Here is a 16,574-nt window from a genome sequence, read left to right as displayed (position 1 = left end):
TCTTCTGTCTATTTGATCTTTTTGGATGTCCTCCGTCATTCCTACGTGATGAGGCTCACATACCGCACAAGAATACTCCAGAAGGGCACGGACAAGCGCGGTACACTTATCGAACGGCCCGTAACACTAACCGTGGGCAGTCGCAGAGCGGAAGGACACCACGGGAGGGAGTGTCCCCCGCTTTCCGTCTCATCGCCCGCAGGCATTCTTCTCAGCTGATTACTGCAGCTGGACGGGGTGGCCGAGCCGTTCTAGGCGCTACAGTCTGGAACCGCGCGACCTTGTCGTGACATCGTTCAAACTCAATAAGGTGTTGATAACTGCGTCTTTGTCGCCTGTAAACATTCTTCGACTATCATGCACTCACCACATCCAATACTCGTACTGTGTACACAAGTACTGAAACGCGGTGTTTGGTCAAAATACACTTTCGTTTTATCCGGCCAATGGAAGGCTTTTACCGTCCATTTCTTGCTACATGCATGTTTCACTAGAATTTGCCTCTTTCTGTTTGGCCCTGTACATAGAAAATGTAGGGAAGCGTCCTGGGACCTCTGCTGTTCCTGATCTATACAAATGACCTGGGTGACAATCGGAGCAGTTCTCTTAGGTTGTTCGCAGATGATGCAGTAATTTACCGTCTAGTAAGGTCATCCGAAGACCAGTATCAGTTGCAAAGCAATTTAGAAAAGATTGCTGTATGGTGTGGAAGGTGGCAGTTGACGCTAAATAACGAAATGTGTGAGGTGATCCACACGAGTTCCAAAAGAAATCCGTTGGAATTCGATTACTCGATAAATAGTACAATTCTCAAGGCTGTCAATTCAACTAAGTACCTGGGTGTTAAAATTACGAACAACTTCAGTTGGAGAGACCACATAGATAACATTGTGGGGAAGGCGAGTCAAAGGTTGCGTTTCATTGGCAGGACACTTAGAAGATGCGACAAGTCCACTAAAGAGACAGCTTACACTACACTCGTTCGTCCTCTGTTAGAATATTGCTGCGCGGTGGGGGATCCTTACCAGGTTGGATTGACGGAGGATATCGAAAGGGTGCAAAAAAGGGCAGCTCGTTTTGTATTATCACGTAATAGGGGAGAGAGTGTGGCAGATATGATACGCGACTTGGGATGGAAGTCATTACAGCAAAGACGTTTTTCGTCACGGCGAGATATATTTAAGAAATTTCAGTCACCAACTTTCTCTTCCGAATGCGAAAATATTTTGTTGAGCCCAACCTACATAGGTAGAAATGATCATCAAAATAAAATAAGAGAAACCAGAGCTCGAACAGAAAGGTTTAGGTGTTCGTTTTTCCCATGCGCTGTTCTGGAGTGGAATGGTAGAGAGATCGTACGATTGTGGTTCGATGAACCCTCTGCCAAGCACTTAAATGTGAATTGCAGAGTAATCATGTAGATGTAGATGAAAGAGAAAGAGGACGACAGTGAAACATATAAAGGCTGACATTGATGTACTGGTAGATCAGTACTTCTCGAATAGCCCATAGCATTGACGGTGGGCAGCCGCAGGATGGAAGGAAAGGACGTTTTTCTCAGGTGGCTACTGTACTTGTCTCTCTGCTAGTGTCCTCGATGCACTCACTGCCTTTTACGGCGACCGCCGCCATAACGAGCCCTTCTGCGGCAGGTGACGGCGTTCATGCGGTCGCAGTACGCGAAGCTGCCGCAGCACTACCCGGACATCCAGTTCCTGTTCGAGTCCGAGCTGGTGCCGGCGAACGGCTCGGCCGGCGCGCCGCAGGCGGCTGCCGCGGCCAACGCGTCCTGCTTCAGCGCCGCCATCGACAACGCGACGCGGGCTCTGGAGGCGCGGCTGCGCGCCAACGCCACAGCCGCCTCCAACGCCACGGCGGCGCCCGCGCCGCGCTGCCACAGCAACGCCACGGCGCAGCCGCTGGCCTACTACAACCGCATCGTGGTGCGGCCGGCGGTGTTGCGGCCGCGCAGCCGCGGCATCGTCAGGATCAACACGACGGACCCGCTGCGCCCGCCGCAGATCTTCCCCGGCTACTTCTCGGAGCGGCGCGACCTCTACGTGCTGATCGAGGCGCTGCTGGTGGGGGCGCGGCTGTCGCAGACGCGCGCGCTGCGCAGCCTTGGGGTCGCGCTCGACCCCACGCCGCTGCCGCGCTGCCGCAGCTTCCTGTTCGGCTCGTTCGCCTACTGGCAGTGCGTGGCGCTGCAGTACACGAGGACGATGCACCACCCGGCGGGCACGTGCAAGATGGGCGCCGACTTCGACCCCAACGCCGTCGTGGACGCCGAGCTGCGCGTGCGCGGCGTGCAGGGGCTGCGCGTCGTCGACGCCTCCGTCATGCCGTTCGTCGTCAGCGCCGCCTCCAGCGCGCCCGTCGTCATGATCGCCGAGAAGGCGGCCGACATGATCAAGCGCCGCTGGCTCTGGCTGGACAACTCGACGCTCGTCAACACCACGGCGGCCAACGCGACGGCGGACGTGCCCGCGATGCCCAAGAGGGTGCCGCCCAAGAACGCCACCGGGAGGCCCACAAGCAGTGGCAAGATGGTGCCAAACCTGCTGGGTATGGTGACTCCAATGCCTTCGGGTGGTAACAAAACTGCCGGAGACAAGGACACTTCCAAAAATGAAGTCAAGGAATCTACAATGTGGTGGCCCTTCTCCAACATACCTTGGCAGAAACTGAAAATATGGTGAAGTTTCGTCGTTCTCGCACCATTGATGTATTCCTTGACAAGAAAACTGTAACCGAATCACCATATTACATACAGACAATGCGTTATGTATCGATGCTCGGGAAAGTCGTTCGACGCAAGTACGTTCTTGAACGTCATTACATATTTCAGAACTCAGGGATGCATGCTGTCCGAACGGAACCAATTTCCGCCGATCACCTCAACAACAAAGTGTACGAAACGGCTGTATCAGACAGAGGAATGTCGTTGCTCACGTACGCGTACAGTCGGTGCAATCCAATCCACAGTGGGAGACGCCCCATTCAATGGTAGCACAGGTGATCAGTACAGGGAAGATGACTACCTCCGTGCACGTTGTATTTAATCTGATTACATCTTTGTGGACTCTGTGAAGCAATATTTGGGTAATAATGTTCACACATTCCATCTAGAAAAGAAGATCCCGGAATTTATAATTAATGCCTTCGTGAGGAACTAGACATCTTTCACAACTGTCTGCTACTTCACATTTTGTATCATCTCCCCTACACTGTCCAAGCTTCTCATTCGTTCTGTTGGCTGACTTTGTAGAAGATTTATTTCTCTTTTCAGTACATATAATTCAGATTCCACACACCTGAACAATATTCACAGCATACACCATGCAAGTGTTTTATACTAAATCTCGGTAGTTGGATTTACCTTCAACTGCGCCTACGTGTTTGATCTTCTTCATAAACGCGAACATTTCTAACTCCCGCGTTTTTAGAATAACATAATTTACTTAAGTTGTGCTTGTTGTTGTTGCTGTTGTACTATCTTCAGTTCGAAGAATGGTTTTATGCAGTTCTCCATGCTACTCTATCTATGAGCTCTGGCTCAATCTCCGAACAAATACTGCAACCTACATCCTTATGAGTCTGCTCATTGTCTCTTGGTCTCCCCGTACGAATTTTCTCCCCACACTCCCCTCCAATAGTAAGTTGGTATCCCTTGATGTCTCAGAATGTGCCCTACCAACCGATTCCTTCTTTTGCTCAAATTGCGTTACAAATTTCTTTTCTCCTCTGTTCTATACAGTACCTCCTGATTAATTGCGTGATCAACCCATCGAGTCTTTATTTTTCTGTTGCACCACATTTCAAAGGCTTCTATTCTGTTTTCGTCTAAATTGTTTATGTCCACGTTTCACTTTCATACATGGCTACATGCCTAGACAAGTAGTTCAAGAAAAGATTTCCTAATACTTACATCTGTATTCGATGTTAATAAATTTCTCTTCTTCAGAAATGCTTTTCTTGCCGTTGGCAGTGTACATTCTATATATTCTCTACTTTAGCCATGACCAGTTGTTTTTCTGCCTAAATAGCAAGATTCATCTACTACTTTCAATGCCTCATTTCCCAATTTCATTCCCTCAGCGTTACCTAGTTTAATTCGACTACATTTCTTTATCGTTGTTTTACTTTTACTGATGTTATCTTATGTGCTTTGAAGACAATCTTCCCTCAACTGCTCTTCCAAGTCCTCTGCTGTCTCCTACAGAATTACAATGTCATCGACAAACCTCAAAGTTTTTATAGCTTTTCCCTTTTCCTACTCCAATTTCTTCTTTGGGTTCCTTTACTGCTTCTTCAATGTTCAGATTGATTATCATTGGGGATAGGCTACAGCCCTGTCTCACTCTCTTCTCAACCACGACTTCTCTTTCATGACCCTCGACTTTTATAACTGCCGTCTAGTTTCTGTACAAGTTGTAAATAGCCTTTCGCTCCCTGTATTTTATCCCTGCTACTTTCAGAATTTCAAGAGTATTCCAGTCAATGTCGTCAAAAGCTTTCTCTGAGGCTACAAATGCTACAAACGTAGACTGGCCTTTCCTTATCCTATCTTCTAAGGTAAGTCGTAAGGTCAAGCATTGCCTCGCGTGTTCCTACATTTTTCCGGAATCCCCGGGGTCGACTTCTACCAGTTTTTCCATTCTTCTGTAAATAACTTCTGTTAGTATCTTGCAACGATAACTTACTACACTGACAGTTCGGTTATTCCCACATTTCATGGCATTATTACGTTCTTCTTGACTTCTGAGGGTATTTCGCCTGTTGTTGCCTATCAGTAGCGTAATCGAAGATTACTTCATTTTGCATGCTAACTGAAGTCAGCATTACGAACTTTAGTAGAAAGGTCGCTATGGCAATAGCGAACAGCGTTTAAGCGGACCTCTAATCATAATAGATCTTCAACAGGCACGACGGTGAGGTTGGGGCCAGGTCTGCAACGCAGTTGACTTCACTGTGCAAATCAATAAATCCTGCACCAGTGAGAGTCGCAGTACAGTACCTTACATAAGCTGACAAGAAAAAGAATTTTTTAACGCTGAAAAAATCATTTGAAATGCCATCGTAAACACCTTTCTTCATTCTGGTTTAAATACGTAGGATAAATGGTTGTTTCTTCCCGCTTCTCCTACTGCCAATTACTAAACGAGTCGAGAGGAGTCGTATCGAGTCGTATCCAACGGTTTGTATTCATTGCGAGGCGTTACATATTACTGTCTGCACTATTCTCTAGTTCCTAATACTGAGAATAATAAATACTGTGACGGATATAATTCAAAACGGAACAAGACGATGATAGTGTCCCATTGGTTTGGCTATTTCCACTGAGAACCAAGGAAACAAATCAACAATGCCGTACGATTTAAATCGGTTCCTAGGATATTTATCAAAATCTCCGTAATAGTGATGGTTCGGAGGAAACGAGGAGTAACACGTTATTTCTGATAACAGCTTCACCGATCTCTGATTCTAACTGCAGGAAACCAATTTTTAAGAGACCTCGTACGAATTGGATTTTCTGCTATTCAATCGATATCCCTACGGACTCAACCTTCTCAAATGTAAGGTACAATTAAAGATAGGTGCAGAAATTTGAATGACTAAACCAAAAAAAGTGGGTAGGTGACTGTACGATAAGAAAGGAAAAAACGAACACTACATTGCGCACAGATCCACACACGGTACATCTCATTTGTCACCAAACTAATTTCCCACACAGAAGCACCTTTTTGAATCAAGACAATAAGCAGACAGCAAGGAAGTTCACACGATTGTACATTTTAACATCTGTAACATACGTGTTACTTCTGTTACATTCTGTTGTTATTTATTTACTGGTACATACTGTTAATTTGTTATTTTTTACCACACGAAATAAAATTATCGATTTGTTTTGTTACTTTTTTGTGACTTCAACTTTGTACCCTTCGCTATAAACTAGAGTACCGTACATGGTTCATTTATTCTGCATCTAGTCCCACAACTTCTAATCTAGTTACAAAATTTGTCACAGGGACAAGAACTCGTATTCTCACTACAGTGAAGTGCGAGCGTTACAAACTAGGCAGATGGCAAATACTTTGCCTTTCAGCAGTGCCAATAAATACTGAAGATTTTACGCAGTAATCCGTGCTGCCTGCCGGCTACGCCATCTCGATCACAGCGGCTGTATGCGAATTTGAACTCCTCTCGCCCGTAGTTACCTTAATCCCCTCCCCACTTCGCTTAGTGCTGGTTTAGAGTTTTTGTTTTTCAGCACCACGGCAGCTCCGAGACCGGGCCTCACAGCAGTGATCAGTGGGCTGTACCATCACGACGAGCACAGCAGTGGTAGTCGCCGAGGCAGTGGAAAGCATGAAGGATGGGCACGCTTACAATTAAGAAACAGCGTACATCACCAATAAATAATGAAGTATATATCCTATAAACACACACAAGAAGCTGCGCGGAAGAAGCAGCGGATACGTTGTTCCGTTTCCTTCCCTTCTATTGTACTCCAGTAGGTTAGCACGCTGCTGGGAGGCCACTGAGCTGTGGGAGTTAGAGGGGGATCCGGTGGCGGCTCTCTGCATCCAGTGGGCAGAAAGGAGGACGGACGAGCAGAAGGCAGCGCTGCCTGCAAGCTGGCAGCAGGCGCAGGGACCCGGCACTCCTCAGGAGGGCCGCACGACAGCCCTCTACTCTGGCACAGGAGTCCGCATGGAACGTGCTCTGTTCCTCGAGGCGGCCTAGATTACCACAAAATTACGTGCCTCAGTAGACGCCATTTCTGGTATTCTCTTACCCATTCCTCCGGAAACAGACGTGATGACGTCACACGACTAGTCACAACAACTACCCGTCTGGTGAGGACCAAACGTAGACGAAGGGGAGAGGAACTTATAGCAAGAGATTTCTAGAATGCATCGAATGCTATGTAGCCCAATTTATGGAGACGACATCCCCTACTAAACTGTTGCATCAAAGCGGCTATAACGGAATGTATGGTCGGGCATACGCTACACAGTCTAATATGCACAAGAATCGAGACTCAACAATAAGAACAGAACAGCAAGAGTGACCTGTTCGGATTAAAAACTGCGCAAGACAGCGAACCATTCTTCTTCCTTTGTTCAACCTGCATACCGAAGAAGCATTAAGAAAGTAAAAGAAAGAATCAACAGTGGTGTGAAGTCAGAATTAACAGAATTGCCGGAAGATGGAAGGGATGGCATTCGGAGATGTGCCAACTATCATTGTTCTCTATCAGGTCAATCATCTGCTGATCTGTCCCAGGCGTCGGACTTCGTTTCTTACAACAGTTGTCAGAAACGGACACTTAACTGAGACGTAGCCTAGTCAGAAGTTCTCCAACGTATCACTAACATTAAAACAGCCGCTAGATGAGCAATTGACTTGCAAAGGATCAGGCAAAAGAACAAGAGAGCACTCAACAATAATGTCTCCAGCATAAAGAGCAGTCCTTAGAGAGAGCCCAAAATGAATTAATGTGAATCACTATAACAAAGAAGCTGCCCTGACTCTAGAATACATCGACAGAAAAACGAGTCGGACAATAGAGCTTACCACGCCACATGTCGATCCGCATAGCCGGTCTCTCGCGGTGGAAACGTATCGACAGCCCAGACGGAACCACCGTAGTTGCAGCGTGCTACGCAGTTCTAAACATCGCAACCAACTCACGGATGGTTAGCACAAGGTAAGTCCCAAAGTAATGGAAGACAACACTTGCCACAAAATGGAGGAAACTGCTGCACGATGGACCTCACGATGCCGACGACGTGCGTTATGTTCTTGACAAAGTCAAGGCGGTAAATGTGGAAGATATCATTCGCAAATGACATGTCTGTCCACTGTGCAAGTAAACGACACTTACATGGCCTGTTGGATGGAATAGAAAGTCTACTGGCTCTGAGCACAATGGGACTCAACTGCTGAGGTCATCAGTCCCCTAGAACTTAGAACTACTTAAACCTAACCAACCTAAGGACATCACACACATCCATGTCCGAGGCAGGATTCGAACCTGCGACCGTAGCGGTCACGCGGTTCCAGACTGAAGCACCTAGAACCGCTCGGCCACACCGGCCGGCAGATATGAGTGTGCCACGAATATGATTCAGCAGTGGCTGTAATCATTAAAAGATGTTTCTACAGGATCCAATGCATGTAAGTGGTTGAATGGATAGACGTAATTCAAAATCGTTGACTGCATTGCTACCAGAAAGCGTAATACTATCAGCGGCTCATGGGTGTACCTGTAGACTCAAGACCGCTTTTTATGCAGGATGATGGTAACGCGGTCGCGACGATCGTGTTATTAACAGCACAGTCCTTAAGCGAAATGTATGTTGTGGGCTGTAGAATCCCTCTGCGGTCAGCTCCAGATGTCATTTCTCAATAGTGTTCCACGAAAAGAACATCGTGTTCCCTCCGCGGATTCCCATTTGACCTTCCTGGTGAGTGTAATCCTTCTACAGAAAAAGGAACAAAAAAAAAAAATTATTCAGCATGCAAAGTGACGCTCATGATCAATGTAATTTCGAAATAACGACGACATTCTGCGCTGGTCGGTAGTTTTTGAATCAAAATAGTCGAAGTTTTTTTTCTGATTTTACGCAGAGTTGGTACGTCTCTGCTGATCATTTATGATCGGTGGCCGTACACTTTGCTGGACGTGACAAAATAATGAGATGCGAGTGCAGTCGAACGCAAAAAACTACGCCGATTTTGCTCATAAAACTAAATGAAAATGGACTTTGTCTATTTTCACGGAAAGATGACATTTATTATCGTCGTGAATGCTTTCTTTTCCTTTTTTGGATAGTTGCTTTATTATACGAGTCGAGTTGATGTCAAATAGTCCAGCGCAGGACGGCGGGCGACTTCCCTTCGAGACTGTGCCTCTCCCCCCGGTCTCAGCTGGAGTGTCCCACGTGACGTTAAACAAAAGCGTTTTCTGGGTATAGTACCGCGTCATAATGTAAAAATTACTGCTGCTGGAGAAAAACCAACGTTTCGGCCACGATTGCAGCGGCCTTCGTCTGGGTCTACCCAGAAAACTTTAATGTCGACTGACTCTGGCCGCGGAAGCCTACGCAATTATAAAAGCGTTTTCCATCCCAAATTATAGGTCTATTCCAGGCATTGAGGACCTGTCTAGTCTGTGACAGCTCGTCGCTGCAGGTGCGCCCCCTAACCATTAAGGGGGGGGGGGAGTGTTTTGTCACTATCCTTTAAACGACCAAGATGCATTCGGGACAGCCGTTCTTTTATCTCCTATTGTTTAGTTAACTATACCTGCTTTTGTGCTGGCGAAGGACCATCGTCTCAAGGCGGCCAGCGGCCAGCACGTGTCACGAGGCTCCTGGCGGAGTAGCTCCCTCCCTCCGACCATCTGCCCAGTAGGTGGTTGGTGGTTGGAGGTTGGAGGGAGGGAGGGGAGAGGAGAGGGCCTCGATTTTCGGCAGTTCGTGATTGTACATCGAGGAGAACGCACGTTCAACTACCGCTTCCTCTGCAGTCTTTTAGGACGAGGATTTTCCCCAGTACATCTGATGCGCTATGACCTGTTCAGTACGACTCCTGATTTTTTCACAACAATCTCAAAGTGTAATCAGAACAGTGACGCATTTTTTTCCATTAGCTGTGATAGCGTGAATTGGCCTCGGTTAGGTGGGCTGCAGGGTGATTTGAAGTAGGCGTCAAACAACGATAGATACTGTATGCTTGCAGATAATACTCTTTTTAAACTCCTCTCTGTCCAACACCAGCATCTCGTCAGTTAAACGTATTTCCCACCAAAAAGAATAAAGATAATACGTAACATCCCAATCTTTTTCTCATCAGGTTGTAGGTGTAGGGTACAGTTTGAGTGTTTCCGTCGCTGGTTTCGAGTGGTACTGCGAAATTCTTTCCCAGCAGGATAACACCAGTTGTATGGTATCGTCAGTTTTTGCGCTGTATTGCGATTTTACGCCATCCTTGTGCAGCGCTATGCATGTAGTTGTATAATTGGGACATCTTTCTGATTAATTACGTAATTAGGACGGTATTTGCCTCAGTTTCCCGACTATAATAAATAAAGTACACTAAGCTAACCTTCCTGTCCCGCATCTGGACAGTTTCCATGTGTTCGGGGTGCACTCTGGCTTTCCACACCGTAGAATTAGGGTTCGAGCCCCAGAAAGGACACCACTAATTTTAATTTCCCATCAATTCCAAGCGCCTATGGTGATTTAATTGCGTTAGGAGTGTGCACTTGGGCTTTCCGCGCAGGAGGACCAGGGTTTGAGTCCCAGAAAGGGTACTGCCAATTTTTAATTCCCTGCCAATTTCCGTGTGGGTGGTGGGGTGGGATGTCAGTACAGCCCTGCGACAAAGAAATTCCCACGAAAATTCGTAATTCCAACCAATACAGTAGGTTGGGGGGAGGAGGTGGTTTGTGGGTGGGGAGGGGGAGGGGGAGGAGGGTGCTGGGGCACACGCGCAGCTGAGAAAACACGTGACGTCATCTCGTGGCGGGGATGGGCGTGGTCGGCGGCGGGGTTGGGCGGGGGCAGGGGTCATTAATTGATCAATTTAATAAATTTGCATATCAATTTGATAGCAAAAGTGTGCTACAAACACCCACTCCCTACTACTATCGCGACTGACTACAACGATCTCTAGTGGAGAAGATGGAGCTGCCCGCTGTGTAGAAAGGCCTTGTCTCTTATGAATGCGACGCTCTCTTTCCTTGCTAGAAGACGGTTGCGGACACGGGTTTCCCTCTGCAGTCTAGTTTCTTCTGCATACCGAAGACATTGGAGATTTTGGATGGTTCCAGGAGAAAAATAAACTGCGAATGGATACTGTGTCCCAAACCGACATCCACCGAGGCAACAGCGCATCGCATATATAGGAGACAAGGCCTTTCTACGCATCTGCAAACTCCGTCTTTTCCAGTGGCGCTCGTTGCAATCAATCGCGATCACTGAATCACAACATTGCGAGACTTTCGGCCTGCGGTCCATCAGCGTACAACGTCACATTTGCTTCCGAAGGCCTAGTGGCCCTGTAGCGTTGTTGGGTGCGGTTTGTGGACGCGGGTTCCTGTCTCCGATTTGTTCTTCAAGACACCCTCTACAACCCCTCCAAGTTTGTGGCAACATTTATGGGACTCCATGTATATCTTCGACACACCTTTCTCACAATTAACTACTCATGTAAAACATTCCGTGAGTTTCCTTCTTACATGTTTAAGTCGTCACCTAATTCACACACATTTATTCGCCGATTGTCCACTATATCAAGCAGTTTCTCGATGTTTTCATTTGTGATTGCAGTTCAAGGTCGACCTTCTCCAAGAGAAATTTTCAATGGGACACTTTGGTTTGACAATTTGTTTGTAAACGCATAAGCCCTTATCAACTTTGAATAAATTCCCTTTGACAAAAACGCATCAAAACAATTAATTCTGCGAAGTGTATCATCGTCACGATAAAGATACAGCGATTAATAATCTATGTGCGCTTATATTGGTGTATTGAGGCGAATTTACGCAGCTGGGAAGGAATGTCCATCCAAAAGGGTGCGCTTTTAAACACATTCAACTTTAGAGAAAAAAAAGTGTAAAACCTTATCAAAAGAAAGCAAGCGTCACGCACGCATAAGACATTCTTCCACATATTCCTTCGTTGATAAAAGTCTGCCGGCCGGGGTGGCCAAGCGGTTAAAGGCGCTACAGTCTGGAACCGCGTGACCGCTACGGTCGCAGGTTCGAATCCTGCCTCGGGCATGGATGTCTGTGATGTCCTTAGGTTAGTTAGGTTTAAGTAGTTATAAGTTCTAGGGGACTGATGACCTTAGAAGTTAAGTCCCATAGTGCTCAGAGCCATTTGAACCATTTGATAAAAGTCTGGAGTATCACAACCAGATCAACATCTACATCTACATGGCTATTCCGCAAATCATACTTAAGTGCCTGGCAGAGGCACTAATTCTCTATTAGTCCACTCTCGAAGAGCACGCAGAAAAAAGGAGTATTATATTTTTTTCATGCAAGCTCAAATTTCCCTTATTTTATTACGATGATCGTTTCTCTTTACGTAGGTCGCCGTCAGCAAAATATTTTCGTAATCGAAGGTGAAAGTTGGTGATTGAAATTTCACGAGAAAATATCTCCGCAACGAAAAACGCCTTTGTTTTAATGATATCGACTCCATATCCGCGACACTCACTCCCCTGTTTCTCGATAATACAAAACGTGCTGCCCTTCTTTGAACTTTCTCGATGTACTCCGTTAATCCTATCTTGTAAGGATTCAACACGGCGCATCGTACTCCAAAAGAGGCTGGTTGGTTGAAGTGGGGAAGGAGACCAAACTGCGAGGTAATGCGCCACATCTGAGTTGGGAGATCGGTAAAAGGATCCAGTTATTATTTAATGCAGGTTGCCAAGAATGATCTCTACCCATACTAACTCACAGGAATTATGTACTTCAATTTCACTATAAGATAAACTACTTCTAAGAGCAAGAAACGTTTCTGAACAGGTCTTTCGCAAAAAATTTTGGCGTAACTTATCTCCGACTTTAGCCAGCTTTCAGTGCCTGTAACGATTTGAGCGTCAGTGCTTCCTATTAGCGCTTGGAGTTCTGGCACTTTCCCAACACAGCTTCAATTTCCTACTGTCAGAGGTGATTCTAGAAGTCGGTCAAGGGGCCAGGTGTTTGGGGGAATGGAATATCGCTTAACAAAAGTAGACTCTCCATCTACAAATTGGTAAAATTTGGTGTTGCTTAAAGTAGGCTCAAATGGCTCTGAGCACTGTGGGACTTAACAGCTGAGGTCATCAGTCCCCTACTTCAAGTACTTTTTCGTAACTGTTTTGGAGTTTAGGGTAAAAAAAACTTATTTTAATATGGGACATTTTATAAATTACATAAACCATAAAAAGGTCAACTTACAACGAATAAGTTTTCATTAATTTTATGAATACAGAAGATATTTGCAAGAGCCAATCCATTTAGTCTCAACTGCCCCACTGTGTTACGCAAAAAAGTCTTTATTCGTCTCAAAGTAGAGAAGCTTCGTTCCGGAGCGCTTTCGGCGACAGGAGTAGTCCCAAATATTTGAAATAAAACATATACATTTGGGAAAAACTGATTGTCACAGTTCTTTCAATCTTCAGTTGCTGTTTCAGATCTTTTACTTTCATCAGCCCACTTTTTCTTCCGTAATTTCAGCTCACCTTCTGAATCTGCTGAAGTAATATATTCGCTGATTTCTGAAGACGTTTTATCCAGTGTAATATCGTATTCCGTTGGAAGGGGGGAGGCTACAGTCCCCGTAGCTCCCCCCCCCCCCCTTTGCCACCGGCCCTGACTACGGTTATACCGATGGTTCCTGTATCTAAGTTCTTCTTGTGTTCGGCCTGCACCCTTTGAGGCAAGCCGTTTTCGTGTTTCCCCAGGTCCCTCTAATCTAAAGAAAAACCATCTAGTCGGAAAAGATGTCGAAAAATCTAACTATCGACTGACGTGACTTGGCTGAAAACTGATCATCATCTTCTTGCTTCATTCGTTTTTTACGTGAGTCAGGACGCCTGCTCTCGACGAATTTTTTTCGTTATCGGAGATGAGTAACTTAACGCACATGTAACTGAGGCCAGGCAGTTACGTAACATGCTTTTAGTGATTCTATCACCCCATGCCTTGAAATCACACGTCACTTCAGCTGTTCCTCGATTATCGGTTACATCAGCACTGGCTGGCCTTACAACCTAATGGAAGAAGATGGTTTAACGTCCTGCCGTCAGCGAGGTCATTCGACAGGTAGTACAAGCTGGCGTTTGGAAAGGTTGCGAAACGAAATAGTAACATCTGCATTCAGTGATATTGAGAAACCACAGAAAACCGAAATCGGGTAGCCGCTGAAGGGGTTTGCTGGCCCGCTGTTCTCCCGCAGTCTGAGGAGCACACACGTCACGCACACGTTTCTGTGATCTTGGGTGCGCAGCTGCAGTTGCACGAACAGTATCTCGTTTATTAAGTCTTTTTAGGCTGCAGCAAGTCCAAATTGTAATAATGATCATCATTGTAACTGTGGTCCGTGCGTTCAAACAAGGATTAAGAGACCACCCTTCCATCTCTCCCTTGGGCGCCCGATAAGTTTGTAGAAAAAGCCTTTTTTCGCAAATCTATTGTCTTCCCTTAGTAACATCTGCTTGCATCTGTTCATTTCTATTAAATGCATTAAATTCCTGTCTGATGGTTCTTGTCTAAGAGTATATTCCGGTGTTCATGTTAGGAATTTCATTACTGCTTTTTTAACAGCTCTCTTGTAATTTTCGTTCAGAGCCCAATACTCACAACCATACGGCAGCATAGGGACCTCAAATTAATTGAAGAAGCGCTCCGTATGACTGAAAGATTACTGTGTGAGTGAGACGCGCGTGTGGCTTAGCCAGCCGCTGCAGCGGGAAGTTGTTTTTCGTAGAGGTGTCGCATGTGTTGCGCTTTTCAAGTAACTTGTCGAAATCGACGAAAAAAATTCCGAGATACGTGATTAAATGACAAGAGAATGGAGGGAGGAGAGAACTAAGCTGATAATCGACAGGGAGAGTAGTCCGTATCCAAAAGGACCGCTCCGTTGCCGTCATCGCCACACACAGCCGCTACAAACCTGGGCCCTACCGTGAAAGTTGCCTACGAGTAAGGAGATGCTTTTGTGCTAGCGCTTCTTACATCTCATGCTATCCATTTTAGCTTTTTGGCCCAGTGGCTTGGGCAAAAGCCCCTGAAATGCTCGTATAAACTAGTGGGCTCCAACCAAACGTAGTCTCTCTTATGTTTTTGTGGAAGGATGTTTCATCCACAATGACATAAAAAATCGAGGAACAAGGAGTCGTGCTACATAATCACCTGAAAAATGACGTCTACTTGAATTCAGTGCCATTCGCATACGAGTGTTGCTACTAGCACCACTATGAGGATGCAAATGAGGTTTGCTTTAAGTACACACTGTAACGGTCGTGAGCATTAGTTACCTTTGCGATTGGACGTGGTGGTTTTATGTTAGTCAACAATGCCATTAAGGCAAGGAAGACGTCATTATCACTACCTCTCTGAGGTTGAACGAGGTCTTGTAACACGGCTGCGAGAAGATAGATTTCCCTTCTTCGATAATGCAGAAAGACTTGGCAAGAATGTAGTCGGTGTACAGGAGTGCCGGCACAGGTAGTCAGTCACGAGGCCACGAGAAGATCAGGCTCTCGACGGTCACGTGACTCTGACGAGGCGCCGCGTGCCTCAGGCGCACCGTGCTGCATTTGCAGCAGCAATATGGGCAGCAGTTGGTACCGCAGCGACACAACGAACTGCTACAAATCGGTTACTTCGAGGACAGCTCCGAGCCACACTCCTCGTACCGTGCGTTCCACTGACCCCAGACCACCGCCATTTGTGACTTCAGTGGCGTCGAGCGGGAGCTCACTCGAGGTCTGTTGTGCCTCCTGATGAAAGCCGGCTCTGTATCGGTGCCAGTGGTGGCCTCGTGTTGCTTAGAAGCAGTCCACTTCACTGCCTGCAACCAATCTGCTGCGTGCTACGCCTGTAGTTATGGTCTGGGGCATGATTTCGTTTCGCAGCAGGAGCACTCTCCCGGTTTTCCACGCATCCTCACTGCAAACTTTTACGTCAATCTGGTGATTGGACCTGTTGTGCTGCCATTCATTAATAGTATTCCCAGGGCTGTTTTCCAACAGGATAACGCTTCCCCAAATAAAGTTGTTGTTCCCAACATGATCTGCAGACTGTCGGCATTTTGCTTTGGCCTGCTCGATCACCAAATCTGCCTCCAATCGAGCACAAACGGGACATCATCTGATGACAAGTCCACCGTCATTGACAAACTGCATTAACCATCCCTGTATTAAGCGACCAAGTGAAACAGGCATGGAAATCGCACAAACTGACACCCTATACCTGCACAACACAATGCATGCACGTTTGCATGCTTGCTTTCTACATTCTGGCGCCCACACCGGTTAGTAATGTATCAGAATTTCTCATTTACAATGGCTTACCTCGGGCTTATATTAATGGTTGCCATTTCACTTCCGTCAGAGTAAATCCACAACAAAATAGGTTGACGAAGATGTAAGAACCCTCTCTTTTGTGCCGGCCGGAGTGGCCGAGCGGTTCTAGGCGCTTCAGTTTGGAACCGCCCGACCGCTACGGTCGTAGGTTCGAATCCTGCCTCGGGCATGGATGTATGTGATGTCCTTAGGTTGGTTAGGTTTAAGTTGTTCCAAGTTCTAGGGGACTAATGACCTCAGATGTTAAGTCCCATAGTGCTCAGAGCCATTTTGAACCTCTCTTTTGGAACCCTGGTGATGTTAGCAATCTTTTCTATAAATAACTGACAGCCCACAGCTCACTCCACCCTTCAAAGGCGAAGCAGGAGATCGTAATAACTGTACATTTTAGGAATGATCTGGTTAACTACGTCAAATAAATGAACGTTTACACAGAATACCAAATTCTAAGCCTTAATATTGCTTCTCAACTTTTCAGG

At 46.3% G+C, this 16,574-nt stretch overlaps 1 protein-coding gene across 1 annotated transcript in view; it reads left to right on the top strand.

The window, feature by feature from the left end:
• The window catches only part of LOC124545961, a 252,720-nt gene extending 248,421 nt beyond the window's left edge, over positions 1–4,299 (top strand). Inside the window, exons 15-16 of the mRNA XM_047124926.1 lie at positions 1,653–1,840; positions 1,901–4,299. Coding sequence (XP_046980882.1) covers positions 1,653–1,840; positions 1,901–2,699 — 987 coding nt within the window. The 3' untranslated portion in view covers positions 2,700–4,299. The remainder of the gene's footprint in view (positions 1–1,652; positions 1,841–1,900) is intronic.
• Positions 4,300–16,574: the final 12,275 nt, after the last annotated feature.

Source organism: Schistocerca americana, chromosome 8 (genome assembly GCF_021461395.2).
Source record: "Schistocerca americana isolate TAMUIC-IGC-003095 chromosome 8, iqSchAmer2.1, whole genome shotgun sequence".
Classification (NCBI taxonomy): Eukaryota; Metazoa; Arthropoda; class Insecta; order Orthoptera; family Acrididae; genus Schistocerca; species Schistocerca americana.
The sequence above is the reverse complement of the archived record's forward strand: the minus strand, read 5'-3'. Positions and strand labels throughout refer to the sequence as shown.